The sequence below is a fragment of the Coregonus lavaretus genome (genome assembly GCF_964263955.1).
Source record: "Coregonus lavaretus genome assembly, chromosome: 14".
Lineage (NCBI taxonomy): Eukaryota > Metazoa > Chordata > Actinopteri > Salmoniformes > Salmonidae > Coregonus > Coregonus lavaretus.
The window spans coordinates 28,801,517-28,826,116 of NC_140001.1; the positions used below are offsets into that span (position 1 = coordinate 28,801,517).

Consider the following 24,600-nt stretch of genomic DNA (forward strand, 5'->3'; position numbering starts at 1 on the left):
ACCCGTTCAGATCGGAGAGTAGAAAGAGAGAGAGAAAGAAACCTCCGACCGGGCGCTGCCAGCACCATCAACAAACAAATGATATTGGCCAAATGATCCACAGTTGTGTCCTTAAAAACTGCCTATAACAAATAAAATAAAATATATTAATTGTTTCGATGTGTAGCATATTCAAAACTTTATAGCCTATGTTCTATTGGTTTTTACTTTCCTAAAACAATAATTGTCCACCTCATGGTTCAGCTGTTGGAGATTTGAGCGCTAAATGCATCATGGCATTGCATGAATATAGGACTATAGGCCTAGGCGTCCATTGCATGATATTCATATTTAAAATATCAATATAAAGGAAGAGAAGCTTCGGCCTAGCCCTAGAGTGACCGGCGACATGTTCCCAACATGACATTCATTTCTTTATACTTGTCAGATAGGCTACTACTACTATACAGATATAGGCGTACAGAAGGAGGCAAATTTGTTAATTCTCTCAGAATATTTTTTGTAAAGATTAGCATTATATTGTTAGATTAAAGGAGTAACTCTGGTAGACCTAAAACATTCTTCCTCACCTCAAGTTCAACTGTCAGAGTCAGTTGGAGCGCTGGTGCGCACTGCCTTAATAGGCCTGCATAGCTAAACCTTAATAATAGCCATACCACACCAAACCTTGACAACAGTTTCTTAAAGGGATACTTCGGGCTTTGGGCAATGAGGACCATTATCTACTTCCCCAAAGTCAGATGAACCGTCCAGTTTGAAGGAAGTTAAGAGGTCGTTTCGCGAGCCAATGCTAACTAGTGTTAGTGCAATGACTGGAAGTCTATGGGTATCTACTAGTATGCTAGCAAATACCAATAGACTTCCAGATACCCATAGACACAACAGGCCTATTTTTAATCTTCAACTAAATATAGCACAAAATTAAAAAGACAGTTCGAACTTAATTTAGCCAACGGAAATGCATCAACAAAATGAAACAAAACACTTTTTGCATATATAAAGAAATGGTTTAGATTCTTAAATAGGCCTACAATAATAATGATGATGTACAATAATAATAATAATGATAAAATAAATTATAATAAATAAATACATAAAAGTTAGAAAATTGCATCAAACCTGATTAGCGAGTTGCACGCACAGTCCATTTGGTCGCGCCAACGTTCTTCTCATCTTTGTCCACTACAACATTCCCCTTGTCGGCTTCTTTTCACTATAGTCTTTCTCCTCTAACTTGAATTTTACTTCAATGAAAAAGGCCTCCATCTTCACAATCAACAGTAGCCTAGGTCAAGGCTCCTTCCACTCGCTTGCTCTCTCTCTCCTCAGCAGCAGGCGCACATGATGGAAGCAGCCGGAACCAGTTTCAGCTGGACATAAGCTATACGTTTTATTGCGTTTCAACCTGCTGACAGATAACAAGCTCACGCAGTTTTCATCGACTCACACACATTAAATTAATAGAGGACGGGTCCATTCAGCTCCAGTCGGTAAATCTATTTTAATTGCACATACCCGAGACTCGTGGCAATTATATCAGATCTGAGACAAAAGTCAGAATTTAGGATCCGGACCCGCTCTTGGTTGGATTTCGGAATTTCAGATCTGTTGGACCAATGAAGACCACTAGTCTTCATCCTCTCTCTCTCTCTCTCTCTCTCCCTTTCTCTCCCTCTATCTTCATCCTCTCTCTCCCTCTATCTTCATCCTCTCTCTCCCTCTCTGACTTCAACCCTTTTTACATTTACATTTTAGTCATTTAGCAGACGCTCTTATCCAGAGCGACTTACATGAGCAATTAGGGTTAAGTGCCTTGCTTAAGGGCACATCGACAGATTTTTCACCTAGTCGGCTCGTGGATTAGAACCAGCGACCTTTCGGTTACTGGCACAACGCTCTTACCCACTAAGCTACCTGCCGCCCTATTTTAGGACTTAATGGGTTTATGAAGGTGATAATTGAACTGAAGTTTCTAGGTCGTTTTTGAGGGAGTATAATATAATTGATAGAGTTTAATAGGAACAAGGTCCTTGACTTAGCAGACCATTTATGTTTTATCAGCAGCCTGTTAAACTACTCATGAAAGCTGTAAAAATCACAAGTAACAATTTAGGACAATCATGTTAAAATCATTATACTCCCATCTACATAAAAATGTATTTACACAAAGCTGTCATAAAAAGTGTTTCATTTAAAATCTTTATGAAATCTTTATAATTATAATGACATCACTTGGTGGTGAGATGATGACATGCTGAAGCAAGTGGAAAATGAAAGTAATTTAGTGCAATTTCAGCACTAAAGCCTTTTACCTTATTTTTGCGGGTGGTGAGGGTGGAAAGGGGAGCGAGGGGGCGAGTTATCATAATTGACATGTGTGACTCCTTGGCTGCTTCCATAGCGACAGGGTTCAATGATAATCCCTATCTCTGCCATGACTGACTCATATAAAACCATATCAGCCAGGCTTGGTGGAACTATTTCACAGTTTAAAAGTTTAAAAGACAGTAGTCTGGAGAGCACATACACACCACACGCACACACACACACACACACACACACACACACACACACACACACACACACACACACACACAATAGCATTTCACTACAAGTCATTACAGATAACAAAATATTATATTCACAACCTTAACATTCAAGTATTGCATGGACAGGGCAGACGATGGATGTTGAGGTTAGTCTTTTATAGGCTGATGATGCATCTCCTCCCTTCGTCTGTCCTTCAGACACATTCACAGAGGAGGGCAGCTAGCTGCCTGGCGCTGACATGCTCCGTCCCATTGTAAGACCCTTCTGAAACACTATGGAACACTATGGAACAATGTGCAGAGCTGTTGAACCTGGCTGTACTGTTACGGGCGGGTCAGGTTTCTGCTCTGTCAGGTGCAGCCAATGAGAAAGGAATTCCAGTTTGCAAAAAGAGCTCCTTGAGAAAGATGACTGATCCTAACCAGCATCTCACAGCATGTCCTCTCCCTCCCCTGAGTGGATCTGAGAGTGTGTGAGGGCTCCATCACTGCTATACAAACATAAAGAGAAAGAGAGAGGGAGAGAGGAAGAGAGGAAGAGTAGGAGTCTGTCAGTACCAAGCCAGTCTGGACCGTCGCTCATAAACGCCTCAGGAATCTCTGCACCTCTGGCAGGTGTCCATGGTAACCACAGCATTCCGGCCCGCCAGTGAATGTGGGAGAGTAGAGGGGAAATGAGAGCGAAAAAGAGAAGGGAACTGAGTGTACTACAGGGCTGAAACAACTCTGTTGGACTATCTTAGATATGAATCTCTATCTATTATGACTGACTGAACGCTGAGAGGAAATGATACACTATGTGAAACACTAGAGACATGCTTCCTTTCTTCAGCTTTGACCAATGCACAGAGGGACATTGTCCTCAGAGGTCTGACATACTTAGAACATACACCCTTAAGGGGTTTCAGTATGTTTGACTGAACACGAGAATGTGTTGAGAGGTTTCCAGGGATAGCGTGGGTACAGCCATTAAGAAATAAAGCATGGTATTGTTCCATAACACTGCCCCTACCCTCACTCCTTACTCTGGCCTTTTACCCCTCCTAGCAATCACCCATGTGTAGAGCAGGGAATGGCTGCAGACTCCTGCAAGAAGCTGTCATGTATGAAAGACCTCAACCCTCTAATCCAATACTTCAACTGAATCACCTTCATCATCACCTTCATCATCACCATCAGTTAGGTCAGCTGATCAGTCAGTCCAGTCAGTATTGGTTCCTCTCAGGCTATGGCCCTACCAACCTTAAACACAACCTTTCAAACAGAGAATAAACATCCCGTTTCTCCTCTTCTCTTTATTACAATGACCTTATTTTCCACACCGCTGGCTGAAAAACACTGTGCCATCCAAACCCCTCTGCCATCGCTGCCAAGTGTCAGGACTAACAATGAAAAGGGGAGGAGAGAACATCCCTTTCTCCAGCCTCTTTCTTCTCTTTGCTCTTTCTCTACCTGGCAGCACTCAGAGAAACGTGTCCCTTTGGAGCAATGCCACATTTTCACTCGTTCGGCTGCTCATGTCTTTCACCGCCATCTCTCTCTCTCTCCATCTACAATGGGGTGAATACATTACTCGTCTGACAGAGCGGGAGAAAGAGAGGAGGAGGGAGAGATGGTTAGGATCTAAACTGTGCTGGGACTTTTAGCACTTCTCAACAGTCTCAGGTTCAGAACCCATCCGGTTGCAGCTTCGGTAACACAGCCTGAATGAGTCTCTGTTTACACCAGCAGCGAGGTTTACACAGCCACAGTGGACGTTTCATACAAAAGATGCATTAGCTGGGAATAATGCTTCTGTTCTTTTATAAATAGGATGTAATGATGGGTTTATGTCCAGGGAGGAAAAACATTATTTGAGGAGACAGAGACAGAGAGATTTGTGTATCAGTGCATTATTTCATCCAAACTCACAGCTCGTCTTTTAGGTGAGGTATCTATCTGCAGAATAAGGCAACAGACAGCATGCCGGTCATGTTAAGGAATCTTAGCACTGTCTCTCAGACCGAGACAGTGCAGTCCCTGTCAGGTGAACCCTTCAGACAGACAACACAGAGGTGAGCCAACAGAAATAATACAGCCATGACATCACCCAGCCAGTACTAAAGAGCCACCCTTCTCCCTGCCTCTTCTCCCTGCCTCGCTCCAATGACAACAGCAGATAGACAGGACTGTGACTGGAGGCTCTGCTGTGCTCCCACCCAGTAGCACTAAGACAACAGTATGTCTAGACCAGTGGAGGTCGGTGCCGTTTAATGAGCATGGCCTTATTTCTATTATAGCATGTTGGATGACTGTCATTCATATTCCATTCGCCCAGCTCAATGTAACATCGATAGATTTAGGCTACTACATGGTACTCTATTTTCCCCATACCCATCATGAGGTTGCTACAACCTAGCCTATGAATGACAGTTTACAACGTGGGTGCACAGGTCGAGATAAACATTTTGAGTAGTCAAGGTGACAGACAGTGGCACATTCAATACCGCCTTGCACACTCTTGCCTGCATCTAGCTCAGGGGTATCAAACTCATTCCATGGAGGGCCGAGAGTCAACGGGTTTTTGATTTTTCCTTTCAATTAAGACCTAGACAACCAGGTGACTGGAGTTCCAGGATATCAACACTTAGGTGAGACCATGGTCGTTGTGGAACTGGTAAAGGATGTAACTTACCCGCTGGGAGGTGCCTAGGTGCCTTACTCTGGGCGCACACCGAGCAGGAGGAGACATACACCCTCACGTCCTTAGCCAAGGTAGGCCACCAGTACTTTCCGGTCAGGCAGCGCACTGTACGACCGATACCTGGGTGACCAGAGGAGGGTGACGTGTGTGCCCAGTAGATCAGCCGATCACGGATAAGAGCAGGCACGTACCGCAGCCCAGCTGGACACTGAGGTGGAGATGGATCTGTGCGTAATGCCTGCTCTATATTTACATTTAACATTTAAGTCATTTAGCAGACGCTCTTATCCAGAGCGACTTACAAATTGGTGCATTCACCCTATAGCCAGTGGGTTAACCACTTTACAACAAATATTTTTATTTTTATTTTTTATTTTTTGGGGGGGGGGGGGGGGGGGGGTTGGGGGCTAGACGGATTACTTCATCCTATCCCAGGTATTCCTTAAAGAGGTGGGGTTTCAAATGTCTCCGGAAGGTGGTGAGTGACTCCGCTGTCCTGGCGTCGTGAGGGAGCTTGTTCCACCATTGGGGTGCCAGAGCAGCGAACAGTTTTGACTGGGCTGAGCGGGAACTATGCTTCCGCAGAGGAAGGGGAGCCAGCAGGCCAGAGGTGGATGAACGCAATGCCCTCGTTTGGGTGTAGGGACTGATCAGAGCCTGAAGGTACGGAGGTGCCGTTCCCCTCACTGCTCCATAGGCAAGCACCATGGTCTTGTAACGGATGCGAGCTTCAACTGGAAGCCAGTGGAGTGTGCGGAGGAGGGGGGTGACGTGAGAGAACTTGGGAAGGTTGAACACCAGACGGGCTGCGGCATTCTGGATGAGTTGTAGGGGTTTAATGGCACAGGCAGGGAGCCCAGCCAACAGCGAGTTGCAGTAATCCAGACGGGAGATGACAAGTGCCTGGATTAGGACCTGTGCCGCTTCCTGTGTAAGGCAGGGTCGTACTCTCCGAATGTTGTAGAGCATGAACCTGCAGGATCGGGTCACCGCCTTGATGTTAGCGGAGAACGACAGGGTTCTCCGCGTCCATCGCTCATACTACCGGCGCCACAATGCAGGAGGCCGGGAGTATGGGGGTGTTGTCTCTGGGCCTCTCCTCTGTGTCATACAGCCGTGACAATGCATCTGCCTTCACATTCTTCGTACCCGGTATGTATGACAGTGTAAAATCGAACCGGGTGAAGAATAGGGCCCACCTGGCCTGATGAGGATTCAGCCTCCTCGCTGCCCGGATGTACTCCAGGTTATCGTGGTCCGTCCAGACGAGGAAACTGTGTTTCGCTCCTTCGAGCCAATGCCTCCACACGGTCAAGGCTCTGACAACAGCCAACAGCTCCCGATCACCAACGTCGTAGTTCTGCTCTGCCGCGCTGAGCTTCTTAGAGAAGAAGGCACAGGGGCAGAGCTTGGGTGGCGTGCCCGAGCGTTGAGACAGGACAGCGCCTATCCCTACCTCGGACGCGTCCATCTCCACTACGAACGGTAGTGATGGATCGAGGTGGGCCAGTACCGGGGCTGAGGTGAACAGACCCTGCAGTTTGCTGAAGGCCAGGTCAGCCTCAGCAGACCAGCGGAGCCGGGATGGCCCACCCTTCAACAGGGATGTAATGGGAGCTGCGACCTTGCCAAAGCCCCGGATAAACCTCCGATAGTAGTTGGCGAAGCCAAGGAAGCGCTGCACCTCCTTAACCATGGGTGGAGTCGGCCAATTACGCACGGCTGAAATGCGGTATCCGAGGAAGGAGACGGACTGCTGGAAAAAGGACTGGAAGACAGATGGAGCATTCATCAAACCGTAGGGCATCACCAGGTATTCATAATGCCCCGTGGTTGTGCTAAATGCTGTCTTCCACTCATCCCCCTCTCGTATACGCACCAGGTTGTACGCACTCCTGAGATCTAATTTGGTGAAGAAGCGCGCCCCATGCATTGACTCGATCACTGACGGAATGAGGGGGAGAGGATAACTAAATCTGATCGTCTCCTTGTTCAGTGGTCGATAATCAATGCACAGGCACAGACCGCCGTCTTTCTTCTTCACAAAGAAGAAACTCGAGGAGGCGGGTGAAGTGGAGGGACGTATATACCCCTGGCGCAGGGACTCGGTGACATATGTTTCCATAGCCACCGTTTCAGCCTGCGACAGGGGGTACACATGACTCCTGGGAGGTACAGCGTCTACCTGGAGGTTTATCGCGCAATCCCCCGCCCGATGAGGTGGTAACTGGGTAGCCTGCGTTTTTGAAAATGCGTGTGCCAAATCGAGGTATTTGGGGGTAATGCGCACGGTAGAGGTACTGTCTGGACTTTCCACCGTGGTTGCACCAACGGAAACACCTAGACACCTACCCTGACACTCTCGCGACCACCCCGTGAGAACCCTCTGCGGCCATGAGAAGGTGGGGTTGTGGAGTGCTAACCAAGGGATACCTAATACCACAGGGAAAGCAGGGGACTCAATAATAGAAAAAATTATCCGCTTACAATGAGTCTTCTGGGTAATCATGGTGACTGCTGCAGTAACTTCCTGAACAAACCCGGAACCTAATGGTCGACTGTCAACTGCTCTGATGAGGAGTGGAATGGATAGGGGAACCAATGAAATGCCTAGACGGCGTGAGAATGCCCTGTACATAAAGTTCCCAGCTGCGCCTGAATCGACTAGCGCCTTACACTGGGGAACTACCATGTGATCGGGAAAGTAGATAGGTAGGGTACAGTGCGCAGCAGAGGGCTCTGAACGAGTGTGGGTGTTTGATACCTGGGGTGATGCGAGAGTGCCCTGCCTGCCGCCTCCAGACCCAAAAGCACATTGACGACAACGTGTGGTGTACTGTCCCTTTGTGCCACCAGAGTGGCACTGTCGCTGTCGTCCTCCGCTCTCTCGGACGGTGGCTCCACCCAGCTCCATCAGCTCGGGCTCCGAGTCGGCCAGGGTGGGAACGGGCAGACCACTTCCAGGACATCCTCTGGCTGCCAGCAGGTTGTCCAAATGGATGGCCATGTCCACCAGTTGCGTGAAGGACAACATGGTGTCCCAGCAGGCTAGCTCCCGTCGGACGTCCTCCCGCAGATGGCACCGGAAATGGTCGATCAGGGCCCGCTCGTTCCACCCGGACCCCGCTGCAAGAGTCCGAAATTCAAATGCGAAGTCCTGCGCGGTCCTCGTCCGCTGCCTCAGGTGGACCAGCCGCTCGCCCGCCTCTCGACCCTTGGGCGGGTGATTGAAGACCGCCCTAAAGAGGTGAGCGAACTCCCCGTAGTTCTCAAACGCGGCTCCTCCTTCGTTCCAAACTGCATTGGCCCACTCCAGGGCTTTCCCCGAGAGGCAGGAAACGAGGACGGACACCTTCTCCCGCTCCGATGGGGCCGGCCTGATGCTGGAGAAGTAGAGCTCCAGTTGGAGGAGGAATCCTTGGCAGAGCACCGCCGTCCCGTCGAACTCCCGTGGTCAGGATATCTGGATCCCTCCGGGTGCTGGGGTGTGGGTGGCTGGATCCGGTTGGCCAGCTGGTCTCGACAGATCGGGTCCTTTCCTCTCCAGGCGTTGGACGACCTGAAGAACCCGATTCATCGCTTCCCCCAAGCTGGACAGCATCGTGGAATGCTCCTGGACCCATGCCACGACTCCAGGCATGCGCTCCTCTCTCGCTGACTCCATAGCGGGTGGGTGATTCTGTGATGAGTGTGATTAGAAGGAGTCAGGCGCAGGAGGATAAATCACCGAATACAGAGTTTATTCCGTCGTACACAGTTGCGCTAGATAGCGACCACAAAATACAGGCACAGGGGAACAATATACCCTGGCAAAACAAGGTACGGGTAGCTCCAACAAAATACAGGCACAGGGGAAATATCTACCCCGGCAATACAAGGTACGAGTAGTTCCACCGAGCTACACTCAACTCACATAAAACAATCACCCACAAGGACAAGGGGGCAGAGGGAACACTTATACACGGTCTAATGAGGGGATATGAACCAGGTGTGTGTAATTGACAAGACAAGACAAATGGAATGATGATATAGGGAGCGGCAGTGGCTAGTAAGCCGGTGACGATGAACGCCGAAGCCTGCCCGAACAAGGAGGGGAGGCAGCCTCGGCAGAAGTCGTGACATCCTTACTAATTAGTGACCTTAATTAATAAATAAAGTACAAAATACAAGAGTGGAGCGAAAACCCGCAGACACTAGGCCCTCTGTGGAATGAGTTTGACACGTGATCTAGCTGATCTTGGATGTAATCATTAGTCCAACAGTTGCAAACGAGAGCTTCTATTGGACAAATTCAAGTATGTTTATCCCTGTTTCGTTCTGTTTACTTCCGTTTAAGAAATGTTTTTCAACAGAATCGGCAGAATGAATACACCCTTGATCAAACGCAAACACAGTTCACTTTCATAGCAGCCACATACAAACAGCATGATCACTTTGCCTGTTCATTCCTTCTCACATCTACGCACGTTCGTCCTCTCACCTTTTCCCTTTGCTTGTGGGCTTCAGTGCACAACACATCAGCTGTCTGTGACCAGGCAACAAAAAAATTTCCAAGACAAACCTTCATATCATAACCGGTACACAAAGCCTATATCGTTGTCACCATATTAGCTAACGTCAGTCAACATAGCTACTAGAACTAACGCATTAGTAAACCCGCTACAAACATGCAGTACAATGTACAGTTAGAAAGCAGTTTAGCAGTTACACCGGCGGGCCCCGTGGCAATAAAATAATAAAACCAAAAGCTTACCTTGACTTGGAAAAGTTCCAGTGTTGGATAGCCATAGCCATAGCCAGCTGCTAACATAGCATCCCTCTCTGTTTGAGCCGGGTGTTTGAGTAGGCTAAACTAGCTAGCAGCATTCGCTAGCTAAGTGAAAGTGAAAGTGAAAGAAATACAACTAAATATAGCTATCTCTCTGTCTCGCTCTCTCTCTCTCTCTTGCTTCTCCTTCATTTTTAAATAAATACATTTGTTCAAAACTGTTCACCTATTGTATTTTTCTCTCTTTGAGTCAACTACTCACCATATTTTATGCACTGCAGTGCTAGCTAATTGTAGCTTATTCTCTGATCCTTTGATTGGGTGGACAACATGTCAGTTCATGCTGCAAGAGCTCTGATAGTTTGGAGTACGTCCTCCGGAAGTTATCATACTTACTGTGTAAGTCTATGGAAGGGGGTGACAACTATAAGCCTCCTAGGTTTTGTATTGAAGTCAATGTACCCAGAGGAGAACAGAAGCTAGCTGTCCTCTGGCTACACCATGGTGCTACCCTACAGAGTGCTGTTCTGGCTACTGTAGACCTTCATTGCAAAACTGTGTGTTTTAATCAATTATTTGGTGACATGGGAATATATTTAATATAGTTTTTTCTAAAAAATTTATAACTTTTTATTTTTATGAAATTCACTGAGGAGGATGGTCCTCCCCTTCCTCCTCTGAGGAGCCTCCACTGGTCTAGACCTCCCCCCATCTCTCTCTCTCTCTCTCTCTCTCTCTCTCTCTCTCCTTCCCTCTCTCTCTCTCTCTGCATTTATTTACTGTCCTGTCTGTCTGTCTGTCTGTCTGTCTGTCTGTCTGTCTGTCTGTCTGTCTGTCTGTCTGTCTGTCTGTCATAGTGTGTCTGTATATATACACTGAGTATACAAAACATGCTCTTTCCGTGACATAGACCGACCAGATGAATCCAGGTGAAAGCTATGATCCCTTATTGATGTCACTTGTTAAATCCACTTCAATCAGTGTAGATGAAGGGGAGGAGACAGATTAAAGAAGGATTTTTAAGCCTTGAGACAATTGAGACATGGATTGTGTATGTGTGCCATTTAGAGGGTGAATGGGCAAGACAAAAGATTTAAGTGCTTTTGAACGGGTTATGGTAGTAGGTGCCAGGGACACCGATTTGAGTGTGTTAAGAACTGCAATGCTGCTGTGTTTTTCACGCTCAACAGTTTCCTGTGTGTATCAAGGATGGTCCACCACCCAAAGGACATCCAGCTAACATGACACAACTGTGGGAAGCATTGGAGTCAACATGGGCCAGCATCCCTGTGGAACGCTTTCGACACCTTGTAGAGTCCATGCCCTGACAAATTGAGGCTATTCTGAGGGCAAAAGGGTGTGCAACTCAATATTAGGAAGGAGTTCCTAATGTTTAGTACACTCAGTGTATGTGTGAATGTGGAGTATTATCTGTGTCGGTGTGCGTGTGCGTGTGTGTGTGTTGCCAGGCCCTGGCTGTGAGCTCAGCTCAGTGTGAAGGAGTGAGAGGACCATAAACATCTGAGGAGGCAGGAACACACAGCTCTCCTCTCTCATTAGTCTGTATTTATGTTCCTGGCCAGGGGGGAGCAGGGGAGAGGTGAGGAGGGCGGACACATAACCATAACACTGAGGCTGTTAACCCCTACTGGATGAGTCCCAGAGGGTGGTGGGCCAAGGTTTGGAGGTTCAGAGGTTCATCCTGTTGTTAATGATCTCAACCCTCTGGCACACTGCCCTGACACAGTCACACCATCCTTCGCTTCCTCCTTCTCTTCCTCCTCTTCCTTCAGCCCTGAACCCATGACCTGGGAGCACAACACACTCCCTGACCATCACTTGAGCCCCTTCATCAACACATGTCACTTCTCTGGTCAGGAAGAGGGCAACAGACAGCGTTAAAGTTTAGTTTGGCCAAGTCCATGGAGAAGAGAGCAGAGAGGAGCCTGTGTGTGTGTGTGTGTGAGTGAGTGAGTGAGGGATGGCAGTATGATGGAGTCCAGAGGTCTCTGAGGTGTGACAGTGGAGGAGTCAGGACAGAGGAGGAGATATGAGCTCTCTCCTAAATGTCTTACGCACACGCACTATTAGTAGGTAAACAGTACACTGCAGAGGGAAACGCTCCTCATCTGTCTGGCGCATGTATGAACGTACACTCATTCTCCAAGTGCCAGATACAGTGTCAGAAACAGGGCTGTGCTGAGGAGGACTGTCACTGTCTCACATGTGGCACAATCCAGACGCAGACATAGACACGCACATATATACACACACACACACACACACACACACACACACACACACACACACACACACACACACACACACACACACACACACACACACACACACACACACACACACACACACACACACACACACACACACACACACACACACACGATGAGAGATGGGTCACTCATGGGTCTTATCAGAGATCTTCACACTTTCTCTATCTCCTCCACACCCTACTGTAAACGCACAGCCTGTCTGCCAGCCAATCACTTTCATTGGTCTCATATATCAGTCATCTGATCTTTAGAGACACGCCCCTATACCTTCCATTGTTCCCTGTCCCACCCTATGAGGTGAAATAATTTTCCCCCAGTCAAGGCATTTGGTTCCACAGAGCCCAGAGAAGCGGTGTCCTCTGTTTTCTCTGGTTGCTGCTCACAGAGCCAGGCATGTCTCTAATTAGCCTGTGTGTAAGAGCAGCTCATCCCAAAAAAAACTTTTCCTTCTCCAGCCCCTTCTCAACCCAGAACTAACCATCACCAGACCTCTTCTCTTTCTGACTCAGCACCACCTCCCTCCACCACGTCAGCAGCAGCCACTGAGGGGAGGGGAGAGGAAGACTAAAAAGGGGAGAGGAGTGGGGACACCAATGTGACTGCACTGGAGTCCACTCATCCATCCAGCGGTCCAGGTTTGAAGTGCTGGGTCTTAGACAAAGAGCAAGAAGAGGGATTTTGGGAGGTCCTTGAAATGAAGGGTCATAAATGATGTCACCACCACCTGTCCTGTTATGGTTGTTGGTCTGTCTGTGTTTTGGGATAAGGGAGTGTGGTGGTGGGGGGAGGTGTGGCCTGGGTTAGATAGCTGCTTCCTCAATCCCAGCCCATTGGACCAAAACACTTTGAATCTTTCTCATGTGGTGTCGTAATATGTTTTTGCACTCTTATAGATGACAAGTGTGCAACCAGACAATTAAAACTTCTGGGAGTACACAAAACCTCAAACAGACACTGCATATAGACAGTATGATACACAGCACCAACATAGCAACTGCTAGATTTGTTTACATGCTGGTTTCATACTAAACATTCTGCCTTGCAGCATCTGGACACAACTGCAGGAGGGAGGGAGGAAATAAGAGGAGGGAGATTTCATTCTGATTCATATCTGCAGCTGCCCAGGGCTTTATTAAAATAATAAAGAGAGAAGTAAGAGAGAAAGAGAGAGAGAGCAGGCAGTGTGGAGGACTGAGAGGCAGGCAGGACTGAGGCACTGCACAAGGAGAGAGAAAAGGGGAGGAGAGATAAAGCAGACCAAAGGAGAGAGAAAAGGGGAGAGGAATGATGCTGTGAGAAGACAGGAGAGGAGAAGAGAGTGGAGAGACTGAAACGGTAAGGCGAGGAGAGAGGTAGAAGAGAGATTAAAAGAGCTCCACAGATGGAGGGATGGCAGTCCCACTGGGAGCCAGGCAGCGCTAGGCCAGGTGATCTCAGGGCTGTACAGTACATCACTACCAGCACACTGAGAGCACAGGCCAGCCCCATCAATGCTGCTGTTGTCTCAGACTCAACGACGCCAAAACACAGTAAAGCTCTGTGTTCTAACTACTACATGTCACTCACTACCTCTGAATGGTGCCTTGGTGGGTTGAGGGATGGTAATTGGTTTACACTCTGAGGGGTTGAGGGACAGCAGACAGGCCTAGTGCACCTCTGATGACATCAATGAGGATTTAGAGCAGAGACAGTTGAGGGCTGCAGCACCATACCACACCATGACTGACCTTTACACCACTAGCTACTCCTGAGAACTGAGGATAACAAAGGGAGATGAGGGGTGATGTCAGTAGTGACACTGACCCCGCCCCTCCCCAAGCAAAATAATAGGATATTGGAGAGTTATTTTTAAGATGTCAAAACCCTAGTTTCCCTTCCTGTTCCCCCTTTCTCCCCCCTCCTATCTCCCTCTGCATCTCTCTCCCTTCTGCCTCTCTCTCCCACTGCCTTTCTCTCTCTCCCTCTCTCACCCTTCCTCTGCCCCTCTCTCCCACCGCCACGCTCTCCCTCTGCCTCTCTCTCCCACTGCCTCTCTCTCTCTCCCTCTCTCTCCCTTCCTCTGCCCCTCTGTCCCTGTTCCCATTGATAGTCCTTTGCTGTGCAGGGCCCTGAACGGAGCTACAGAGTGCCTGTGGGTTTATGGGTCACTCATACAGCCCACACACAGGCCCTGTTAAACTGCAGCGTGAGAGGAAATGCCTCTGATTTATTGGAGACAGAGGAGTGCATAGTGGCTGCCATGGGGTAGGACTGTGTGTGTGTGCGCACAGTCTCACTATTTTCATCCCTGCAGCCTTACAAGTTCTAGCTCTGCCTGCTGGGTCCATTTCCCCAGAAGAAGAAGAAGTAGCATGATTTTCAATAATCCACGCCCCCCTAGGGACTCAGAACGGAGGCCAGGGAAACCATAAATAAACTGACCTGCATGCAGCACAGGGAATCTCAACCCTCATCTCACCTGTGGCAAAAGTTGGTTTCCTCGAAGATATACCTCGAAATAATATAAACAACTCTTTACCATTTCCATCCTAACAAACGAGTACACACACATCAACAGAGGAGCACGACAGAGGGGCAAACAGAGGGAGAAAAATGCTTTTTTTTCCCTGTTTGCTTTAGTTAATTGATGGCTGGTCATACTGATAAAATGACTGGTGTCATATGGTAATTAATGGCTGTTGTGATTATTCTCTTCTGAGTGGCGAAGCGAGGGGCTGGATGCTCCTGCCTCTAATCTCATCTGGGGCCCTCAGCTCCCCTCCCCTCAGCTTCAGCTGCTTCCAATTTGGGCTTGGCACTTGCGCTGCTGTCGCTCGCCATTTACACGCCCATGAATCTCCGCAGCACAGGCATGTCTGCATTCTGCTGGGGGCATGCCTTTGTGGGTATGTGTGTCTGTGTAAATAATGTTTTGTGGGTGATTTTAAGTCAGTGGAGGCTGCTGAGGGGAGGACGGCTCATAATAATGGCTGGAACGGTGCGAATGGAATGGCATCAAACCATGTGTTTGATGTATTTGATACCATTTCACTGATTCCGCTCCAGCCATTACCACCTCCTGTGTTGTGAGTGTATCTGAACGTGCACGTTTGTGAAATGTGACATGTGTGTTTATGTTTCCTTATAAATAAATCAGTAAGCATGCGTACGTATGTGTGTGTTTGTGTGTATGTACAATGGGGTCTAAAATTATTGAGACCCTTGATAAAGATGAGCAATAATGACTGTATAAAATAAATCATTCAAATACTGAGCTCTATTGTATTCAAAAAAATATTGGGAAATGATATTATTTTATACTAATACAAATGCTCAGAGAAAGAGATGTTGTTTAACAAGTAATAATGATTTTTCTTGAAAAGATAGGGGTCAAATTTATTGACACCCCTAAAGTTTCTTATAAACAAATTAGTCAAGACATGCTAACCTCTCACCATTACCAACAACAGGGGAGATTAACAGGTCTTGGGGGTATGATCTTTGACCCTCTGTAACTTTCTCACTCATCATTTTTAACACTCATTAAGGATGATCTGTAATCATGGTAGCATCCACATTCATGTAGAAGTGTTTAGAAAAACATGTTTCTATTCTTATTTACAATAAAAGTGACTCTTATATGACACAGTACATTATTTACCATTCATTTCTATTGGGCACAAAATAATCTGAAACACAACCAAAACTAACTGCAAATGCATCCAACAAGTTTGTAGAGTCACAAGCTTGATGTAGTCATTGCATGCTAGGAATATGGGACCAAATACTACACTTTTGACTACTTTATTTATAAGAATCTTTAGGGGGGTCAATAATTTGGATCCCTACCATTTTGAGAGAAAAAAAGGTATTACTTGCTAAACAAAATCTCTTCCTCAGTATTTGAATTATTTATTTTATACAGTCATTATTGTACATCTTTATCAAGGATGTCAATCATTTCGGACCCCACTGTATGTGTGAGTGTTCCAGTGGTTTTACAACCTATTTACACAAACACTGGGATTGGGGGACCCGGGGCGTGTGGTTGAGAGGAGGGAGAATGGCCACTTCAGGGACAGCTCTGGAAAATGGTGGCTTTATGTTGGGTCAGCATATTTTGTTTTTGACAGTGCTCCTTTGTGTGGTCCAAGAGGAGTGGGAGTGGAGGCTGGCACTCAAAGAGATGAACTGGTCTCGTGCAGCCCCCAAACCCGTGACCTCACACTGGGGTCTTTCCACTTACAGCTACTAGAAACGACAGCCATTAAAACGGCTAATCATGCTTAACAGCTGTATCCTACACTATAAAAAATCCTCAACACCTCACTCTTTCACCCACACACACACTCATATATATACACACACAGACACACACACAGACACACCGAACACACCAGCACCCACATACTCCCACACTCCCCTTGCTAATGGCAAGCTGCAGCCAATTGATGTTTAAAGCAAGGGGCTTAGAGTGTAGGTCTCTGATAAGCCACGCTGAGCTGTAAAAACACAGATTACATTTCTGCGGCTTATTGCAGACGCCGCGCCTCTACCTTCCAGCCACGCCATAATTGCGGGCCCAGAATCCGCAGCCTCAGCTTGGCTGCGAGACATGGCTTGATGGGGACTCCCCCGCAGAGCACCGACAACCTCACTAATTCAGCAAAACCTCCTCCCTGTCTCAATATGCTGCCTGCCTGCGGCCCTCTCCTGAGATAAGCTGCCGAGGTGGTGAGTTGCTTTCAAGTGCCTGTCTCTATATATAAAATACAGTCCATGATATCAACTGGAGTCTCCCAGTGTCATCCTCACACTATATCCTCACATAACTCAGTCACAGCAGAGGACAAGGGCAGTAAGCCAACTAACACACCTGACCTGAGGGAGACATGAATACTATCACAGTTTATATGTCAGAGAGACTGTGATCTCCATTTGATACAGTCCTCTGATACTGTAGGTACACTGATGTGTTTGACAGCTAGATTGGATGTCATAATCTAGCCTGTATTGCATACATTTGATATTCTGTTATAATAAAATTGCTATCTAAATGGGGTATACTTTTGATAGTGTTATTTGATTTGCTGTAACTTGGGATATCCCCACTGAAAACAATAGTTTTGTTACTTGGAAGGGTGAAGGGATATCCCTGTTATCTGAAAGCTTATGAAAGTGTCTCCATCAAGCTCAATCAGAGATAAAGGCCATTGTGTTCCAGGTCCAGCAGTAAGACAATATCTCCCCAACCTCATAGAAAACAATTAGTACCTAGTAATTACACCACTGGTCTGGAATTTGAGCCAAGGCTTGAGATTGGGGTGGGGGCCTGAGAAACAGAGAGCAATATGAGGGGTGGCTTAATACAGTGTTATCTTACTCCACATTGATTATCTGACTGTTTATCTGTTATCAGCCTGTGTGTGATGTAATGTTTTGCTTTTGGAGCCCCTGGGCTGGATGTGGTGGAGCCAACAGGCCACAGATCTCATGGGAGCCTCTGATTTGACGAGAGAGTCTCTCAGGTGCCAGAGTGACCTGAACCCATCCAATAGCGTGCGATCACTCATCCTGGGTTGGTGCACTCTGCTCCTAGGGTCATTAGGACTGGGGAAAACACATCAAGGGGTTTTAAACTAAAACAGAGATGTGTTATCTCTAGGTCAGACAGACAGACCAGACATGCGGAACCCCTAGTCAACCACTCTGACAGCAGGCAGGGGAGCAGCAAGGGGGGGACCAGACTCCAAACCCCCTAACAGGGTCAGAGAGTACACATGTAATGGGACATAGGAAGAACTCAGCTAAGTGAGTGAATGAACAACAGTGAAAACAACACTACTGAGCACTAAGATTACAGCAAACCGCTCTGCCTTTTCCTGAGTGAGGAGGATTGCCATCATTCAGTCTCACCTCTACTCTCACCCTCCCAGTCAGAGTCCCAGTCTGCCTGTCTGCTGTGGTGACGGATGCAGTAATGCTGACCAGCCCTGGGGGGGAGTCAGTGAGGGTAGTGGTGCAGTACAGAGGAGGTAGAGGTAGGGGAGGTAAAGTAGATCAGAGGATCATGCACATTTTCCACAGAGAGGCAGACAGCAGACAGGCAGCAGATGGAGGGGGGGGGGGGGTGGAGAGAGGGAGGGAAGGGGGGAACACCTACGACTACTTTAAACTGGAACTTTGAATGGGGTCATACATCAAGAGGACAGGACATCACATCAGTTCAACTTCAGACCAAAATCGAGATGTCCCATATATCTACTACAACCAATAACTAATAACATTTACATTTGCATTTGACATTTTAGTCATTTAGTAGATACTCTTATCCAGAGTGACTTACAGGAGCAATTAGGGTTAAGTGTCTTGCTCACGCTCTTAACTGCTAGGCTACCTGCCACCATAACACACAGGTGCTCTGTTATATGCTAAAACATACAAATAAACTTTCTAGGACATGTATCTGCACAGAAACATAGGAACACAATCACATCAATGCGACAAGCACACAGCTTGTACTTGACCTCACACTCAATGAACCTGTGAGTGGCGCTCTAACTTTCCTTGGCAACGCTATGGCAACAATTTGTGCTATCCTATCTCCAGTCATCCCTGTGTCGCTGGTTTTTACTCCTTAAGAAAGGGGATGAGGGGGCTGAGAGGAGGGGTATCAGATTGTGTGCTGTCAGGGGCCTCTCCTACAGAGTGCCGAGGGCGGTCCTGGATGCTATCCACAGTGCTTCAGCGCAGGGCTCTCCGAATAGTAGCTGTCATTTCCACTCAGCGCTGCCTGTGATCTGAGCCACCCGGAACGGCGCTCTGATAAGTGCCTAATCCCAGCATCCCTGTCCCCCCCTCAGCCCTCCAGTCAAACCCCCACCACAGCCCTCCATTACAACCAGAGGGAATCTCCCCCAGCACATCATTGGATAATTCTAGGTGTTTTGACAGTGTGTCTGTCTGCTTTCCATGTGTGTGTATCTCGGTAGCCTGTTTTCATCCGTGCGTGTATGGGTGTTTTTGAGTGTCTTGTACCCTGTATCAGAGTATGTGTTACATGTGTACACCTTGTGTCAACATGTGTAGGCACATGTGTAAAGGGTGTGCTGGTGGGAAAAGTGGAGTCATTTCTCCCAAATGAGGCCCCATTACATCACCCAGCAGCAGGCAGCGTGTCCCTGGGAGGCCCCAGAGAAACTGTTAGCTCACCTGGGAGGAGTGGGCTGGCTGTGGAGGGAAACAGCAGTCCCATGTCAACACCACTGAGAACTCAATGTTTTACCACAGACAAGGGTTATTGTAATCTGTGTCACAAAGCTTAACGATTTACGGTTCCACCCAGAACACTAACAGCCCCGGGTCCTGGGACAAACAGTCACTCCACCCTGTACACCAGACGAGACTGAGACAGGGGGCCAGCCAGCGCCAAGGCTCTGTTCTGTTCTGGGTGAGAGGGGTGAGGAGAGGTGTGTGTGGAGGCGTGATCATGTGGACGGGGGGAGCTACTGGAGTTGAAATGATCAGAATAGCAATAACAGAGTGTTAGCATGGTAGGGGATGGACTATATAACTCTAAACCACAACAAATAATTGACTCAATGACTGTGAAATTGGACACGTAAAAACCTAGAAGAGTAATAAACTGGAGGCTGTTGGCTCTGCCCTAAGATGCTGATGTGAGGTTTTCTCAAGACCATTGGAGAGTGAGAGTGTTTTGTTAAGATGCAGGCAAACAGAGGGGTATCCTAGTGGAAAGTACCAAAGAGTTTAGCCATATTACTCATATATTAGTTCTGAGGAACTCCTAAGAGACTAACACAGTGGGGAACTGGGAATCCTGAATAACACAGAGAAAGATAGAGATAGAGAGATATGCTGATAGGAAGGAGGAATGGAACAAAGACAAAGATACATTATTGAACTTGAGCTAAGTGAGAAAAGATAACTTGGAGACAGGGAGAAAGGTATGAGAAAAAAAAAGAGAGAAATTAGAGCGATATTAAACCAGAGAGTGAGAGAACGTTAACCAAAATCCAGAGTGAAAAGAGGAGTGAGAGTGTGGAGAGAGGGAGGAAGGGGAGGGGAGAGGCAGCCTGGCAGCCGTCTGGTCGTCACGGTTTCTCCCTCCACCCCATGGCTGAGGAGTGTCAGAACCAGGTTCCAGGACTCCAGGACCTCTAATCTCAACAAAACCTTATGTCCTCATTGTTCTGCTTTTCAGTTGTGAGCACTGTCAGTCAAGCAGAGGAGCAGAGAGAAAGAGAGAAAGGGAGAGAGAGAGAGAGAGAGAGAGAGAGAGAGAGAGAGAGAGAGAGAGAGAGCGAGAGAGAGAGAGAGAGAGGGGAAAATAGATGCATAGAGAGAGAAAGACACTACAGGGACCAGAAATGAGAGAAGTACAGAGATCTGAGAAGTCTGTAAGTGGATAAATCCCTCTGTTGCCCTCTTACCTTCTTCACATGTGGTGCCGCTGTAGCCTGGACAGCACTTCCACTCCAGAGAGGTGATGGCACGGTACACCACCTTATAGGAGGGTCTGACCACTGTCCGGTAGCTAGGGAACACGCGCACACGCACAGGCCAATGTCACAAACAATGTAAGGAGGAACCAGTTCCTCTGATCTAGTGGTTCATTCATCAAGCTGTAGATGTGGGGTGTGTTCGTGAGGTTTTGACATGCTGTGTTTTGGGTTAGAGGTCCCAGACTCACCTTCCCTCTGTGCATCCCTGTGGCCAGCGACATGTGTGGTAGACACGCTGCAGGGTCGTTCCATTCTGCACCTGGCACGTCACCGTCTTAGTGACCGTATGGGGACACCAATTCCTGAGAGAGAGGGGGGAGAGAGAGAGGCGGGAGAGAGAGAGGGAGGAGAGAGAGAGGGGGGAGAGATAGGGGGGAAGGAGAGAGGCAGGAGAGAGAGGCAGGAGAGAGAGAGGGGAGAGAGGCAGGCGAGAGAGAGGGGGAGAGAGAGAGGGGGGAGAGAGAGGCAGGAGAGAGAGATGCAGGAGAGAGAGGGGGAGAGAGGGAGGCAGGAGAGAGAGGGGAAAGAGGCAGGAGAGAGAGAGGGGGAGAGAGAGAGGGCAGAGAGAGGCAGGAGAGCGAGAGGCAGGAGAGAGAGGGGGGAGAGAGAGAGGGGGGAGAGAGATGCAGGAGAGAGAGAGGCAGGAGAGAGAGGCAGGAGAGAGAAAGGTAGGAGAGAGAGAGGGGAGAGAGGCGGGAGAGAGAGAGGGGAGAGAGAGAGGGGGGAGAGAGAGGGGGAGAGAGAGAGGGGGGAGAGAGAGGGGGACACACACACAGAGCAGGTTTAGCATGCACACTCAAAGTCAATAAGACAAAGTGGAAGATAAAAGTACTATTGGCTTCAGTTCTCCTCCACACCTGTTCTACACAACCAGAAGAAACAGGTGGTCATATCATTATCTGATTAAACACCCACAAACCCACAATATCTCTCTCTCTCTCTCTCATACACACACACATACGTACGTACACATGTGCACACAAAGGGAAATTATCCGTACCCTCACACTCCATAAGCCTAAGTCTACCCATCCCAGGGGTTTTGAGTCTTTCCTTTCATTCTCCCCCCTCTTTCTTTTCAAAGTATTTTATGATGTTTACACAAGTTCAATCGGCCGTGAGACTTGCAGGAGTGCATTGTAGGCTGTGTTTACATTGCAGTCTTTTCCTTATCAATACACATCCGCTGGCTTTCCCCCCCTGGGTCTCTTGAGAGGCAGAGTCACTGAGGGGGAACAGAAGGGGGGGGGGGGGGGGGGTGCCAGGAGAACACTACCTGCCCCAATGCATAGTGCCAAGTGTAAAGTTTGGTGGAGGAGGAATAATGGTCTGGGGCTGTTTTTCATGGTTCGGGCTAGGCCCCTTAGTTCCAGTGAAGGGAAATCTTAACGCTACAGCATACAATGACATTGTAGACTATTCTGTGCTTCCAACTTTGTGGCAACAGTTTGGGGAAGGCCCTTTCATGTTTCAGCATGACAATGCCCCCGTGCACAAAGCGAGGTCCATACAAAAATGGTTTGTCGAGATCGGTGTGGAAGAACTTGACTGGCCTGCACAGAGCCCTGACCTCAACCCCATCGAACACCTTTGGGATGAATTGGAACACCGAATGCGAGCCAGGCCTAATCGCCCAACATCAGTGCCTGACCTCACTAATGCTCTTGTGGCTGAATGGAAGCAAGTCCCTGCAGCAATGTTCCAACATCTAGTGGAAAGGCTTCCCAGAAGAGTGGAGGCTGTTATAGCAGCAAAGGGGGAACCAACTCCATATTAATGCCCATGATTTTGGAATGAGATGTTTGACGAGCAGGTATCCACATACTTTTGGTCATGTAGTGTGTGTACCCTAAAGCAGCCCACAGTAACGACTCCTACATGTTATGGTGCCTGCACAGTGCACACAAGCCCTTATTAGGGCCATATCATCTAGAGCAGAGTTTCCCAAACTCAGTCCTGGGGGCCCCCCTGGGTGAACTGTTTTTTTTCCCCTAACACTACACAGCTGATTCAAATTACAAACTCATCATCAAGCTTTGATTATTTGAATCAGCTGTGTAGTGATAGGGCAAAACCAGAAAGTTCACACAGGGGGCCCCCCAGGACTGAGTTTGGGAAACTCTGCTCTAGAGAACCAACATCCTTCTGGTAGTGCTAAACTCTTGTTTCTTATTCATCCATCTGCCACAGGCTAAGACAACAGCCACTTTCCCTTTCCCTCTTTAACACTGTAAGAGCCTCCATAAAGGGTAAGGGGGTGGTTGGGATGGGTCCCTGTTTCCTTCCCCCTCCATGGCCTCCAGAACCAACAGATAGCCTTCTGACGCCTCAGAAAGAGAGAGGGAGAGAGAGAGGGAGGGAGGGAGGGAGGGAGAGAGAGAGAGAGAGAGAGAGAGAGAGAGAGAGAGAGAGAGAGAGAGAGAGAGAGAGAGAGAGAGAGAGAGAGAGAGAGAGAGAGAGAGAGAGAGAGAGAGAGAGAGAGAGAGAGAGAGAGAGAGAGAGAGAGAGAGAGCGAGAGAGAGAGAGAGAGAGAGAGAGAGAGAGGGAGAGAGAGAGAGAGAGAGAGAGAGAGAGAGAGAGAGAGAGAGAGAGAGAGAGAGAGAAGTTAAAGAGAGAGAGAGAAGAGAGAGAGAGAAGTTAAAGAGAGAGAGAGAGAGAAGTTAAAGAGAGAGAGAGAGAGAGAGAAGAGAGAGAGAAGTTAAACAGAGAGAGAGAAGAGAGAGAGAAGTTAAACAGAGAGAGAGAAGAGAGAGAGAGAGAAGTTAAACAGAGAGAGAGAAGAGAGAGAGAGAAGTTAAACAGAGAGAGAGAAGAGAGAGAGGGAAGTTAAAGAGAGAGAGAGAAGAGAGAGAGAGAAGTTAAAGAGAGAGAGAGAAGAGAGAGAGAAGTTAAAGAGAGAGAGAGAGAGAGAGAGAGAGAGAGAGAAGTTAAACAGAGAGAGAGAAGAGAGAGAGAAGTTAAAGAGAGAGAGAGAAGAGAGAGAGAGAAGAGAGAGAGATAGGAGAGAGAGAGAGAGAGAGAGAGAGGAGAGAGAGAAAGAGAGCTACCAGACTTTTCTTTATTATTATTACGTTTATTTGTCAGTGTCACGACTTCCTCCAAAGCTTCCTCCTCTCCTTGTTCAGGCAGGCTTCGGCGTTCGTCGTCACCGGCCCTTCTAGCCACTGCCACTCCTCATCTCATCATTCCATTTGTTTTGTCTTGTTTATTACACACACCTGGTTCATATCCCCTCATCAGTACCTGTATAAGTGTTCCCTCTGCCCCCTTGTCTTTGTGTGTGATTGTTTATTGTGGAGGTTATTATAGCTCGGTGGAGCTCTTTTTTATTTTGTATCGCCGGGATATTCACCTGTGTGCCTTGTCATTTCTGCACTGGAGTGTTTTACGCATTGCTGCGTACCGCTGTGTTACAGAATAAACCATTTATTCTGTGATTACCCTCCTGCGCCTGACTCCTCCTAAATCACTCACCACAGAATCACGCCCTGCCGGAAGCTGAGCCCGCGGTTTGTGGGGCCGTTCAAAGTCCTGAGGAGAATAAACGAGGTTACCTATAGGTTACTACTCCCTCCAGATTACCATCTTAACCCCTCGTTCCATGTGTCTCTCCTCAGGCCGGTGGTGGTTGGTCCGCTCCAGGAGTCTGAGGTGCGGGAGGTCCCTCCGCCCCTTCTGGACATCGAGGGGGCCCCGGTGTACCTGGATTAGAGGCATCGGGTGGGGGGCCTTCAGTACCTCATGGAGTGGGAGGGGTACAGTCCGGAGGAGAGGTGCTGGGTCCCAGTGAGGGATATCCTCGATCC

General features: G+C 47.9%; 1 protein-coding gene across 5 annotated transcripts in view; it reads right to left on the reverse strand.

The window, feature by feature from the left end:
• LOC311141294 (EMI domain-containing protein 1-like) overlaps positions 1–24,600 on the reverse strand; it is a 66,570-nt gene that overhangs the window by 33,348 nt on the left and 8,622 nt on the right. For all 5 annotated transcript variants that reach the window (XM_084176584.1, XM_084176582.1, XM_084176583.1 and 2 more), the window contains exons 2-3: positions 20,984–21,097; positions 20,724–20,827 (exon numbers count right to left, since the gene is read on the reverse strand). In XM_084176584.1, the coding sequence (XP_084032710.1) occupies positions 20,724–20,827; positions 20,984–21,097 (218 nt within the window). The remainder of the gene's footprint in view (positions 1–20,723; positions 20,828–20,983; positions 21,098–24,600) is intronic.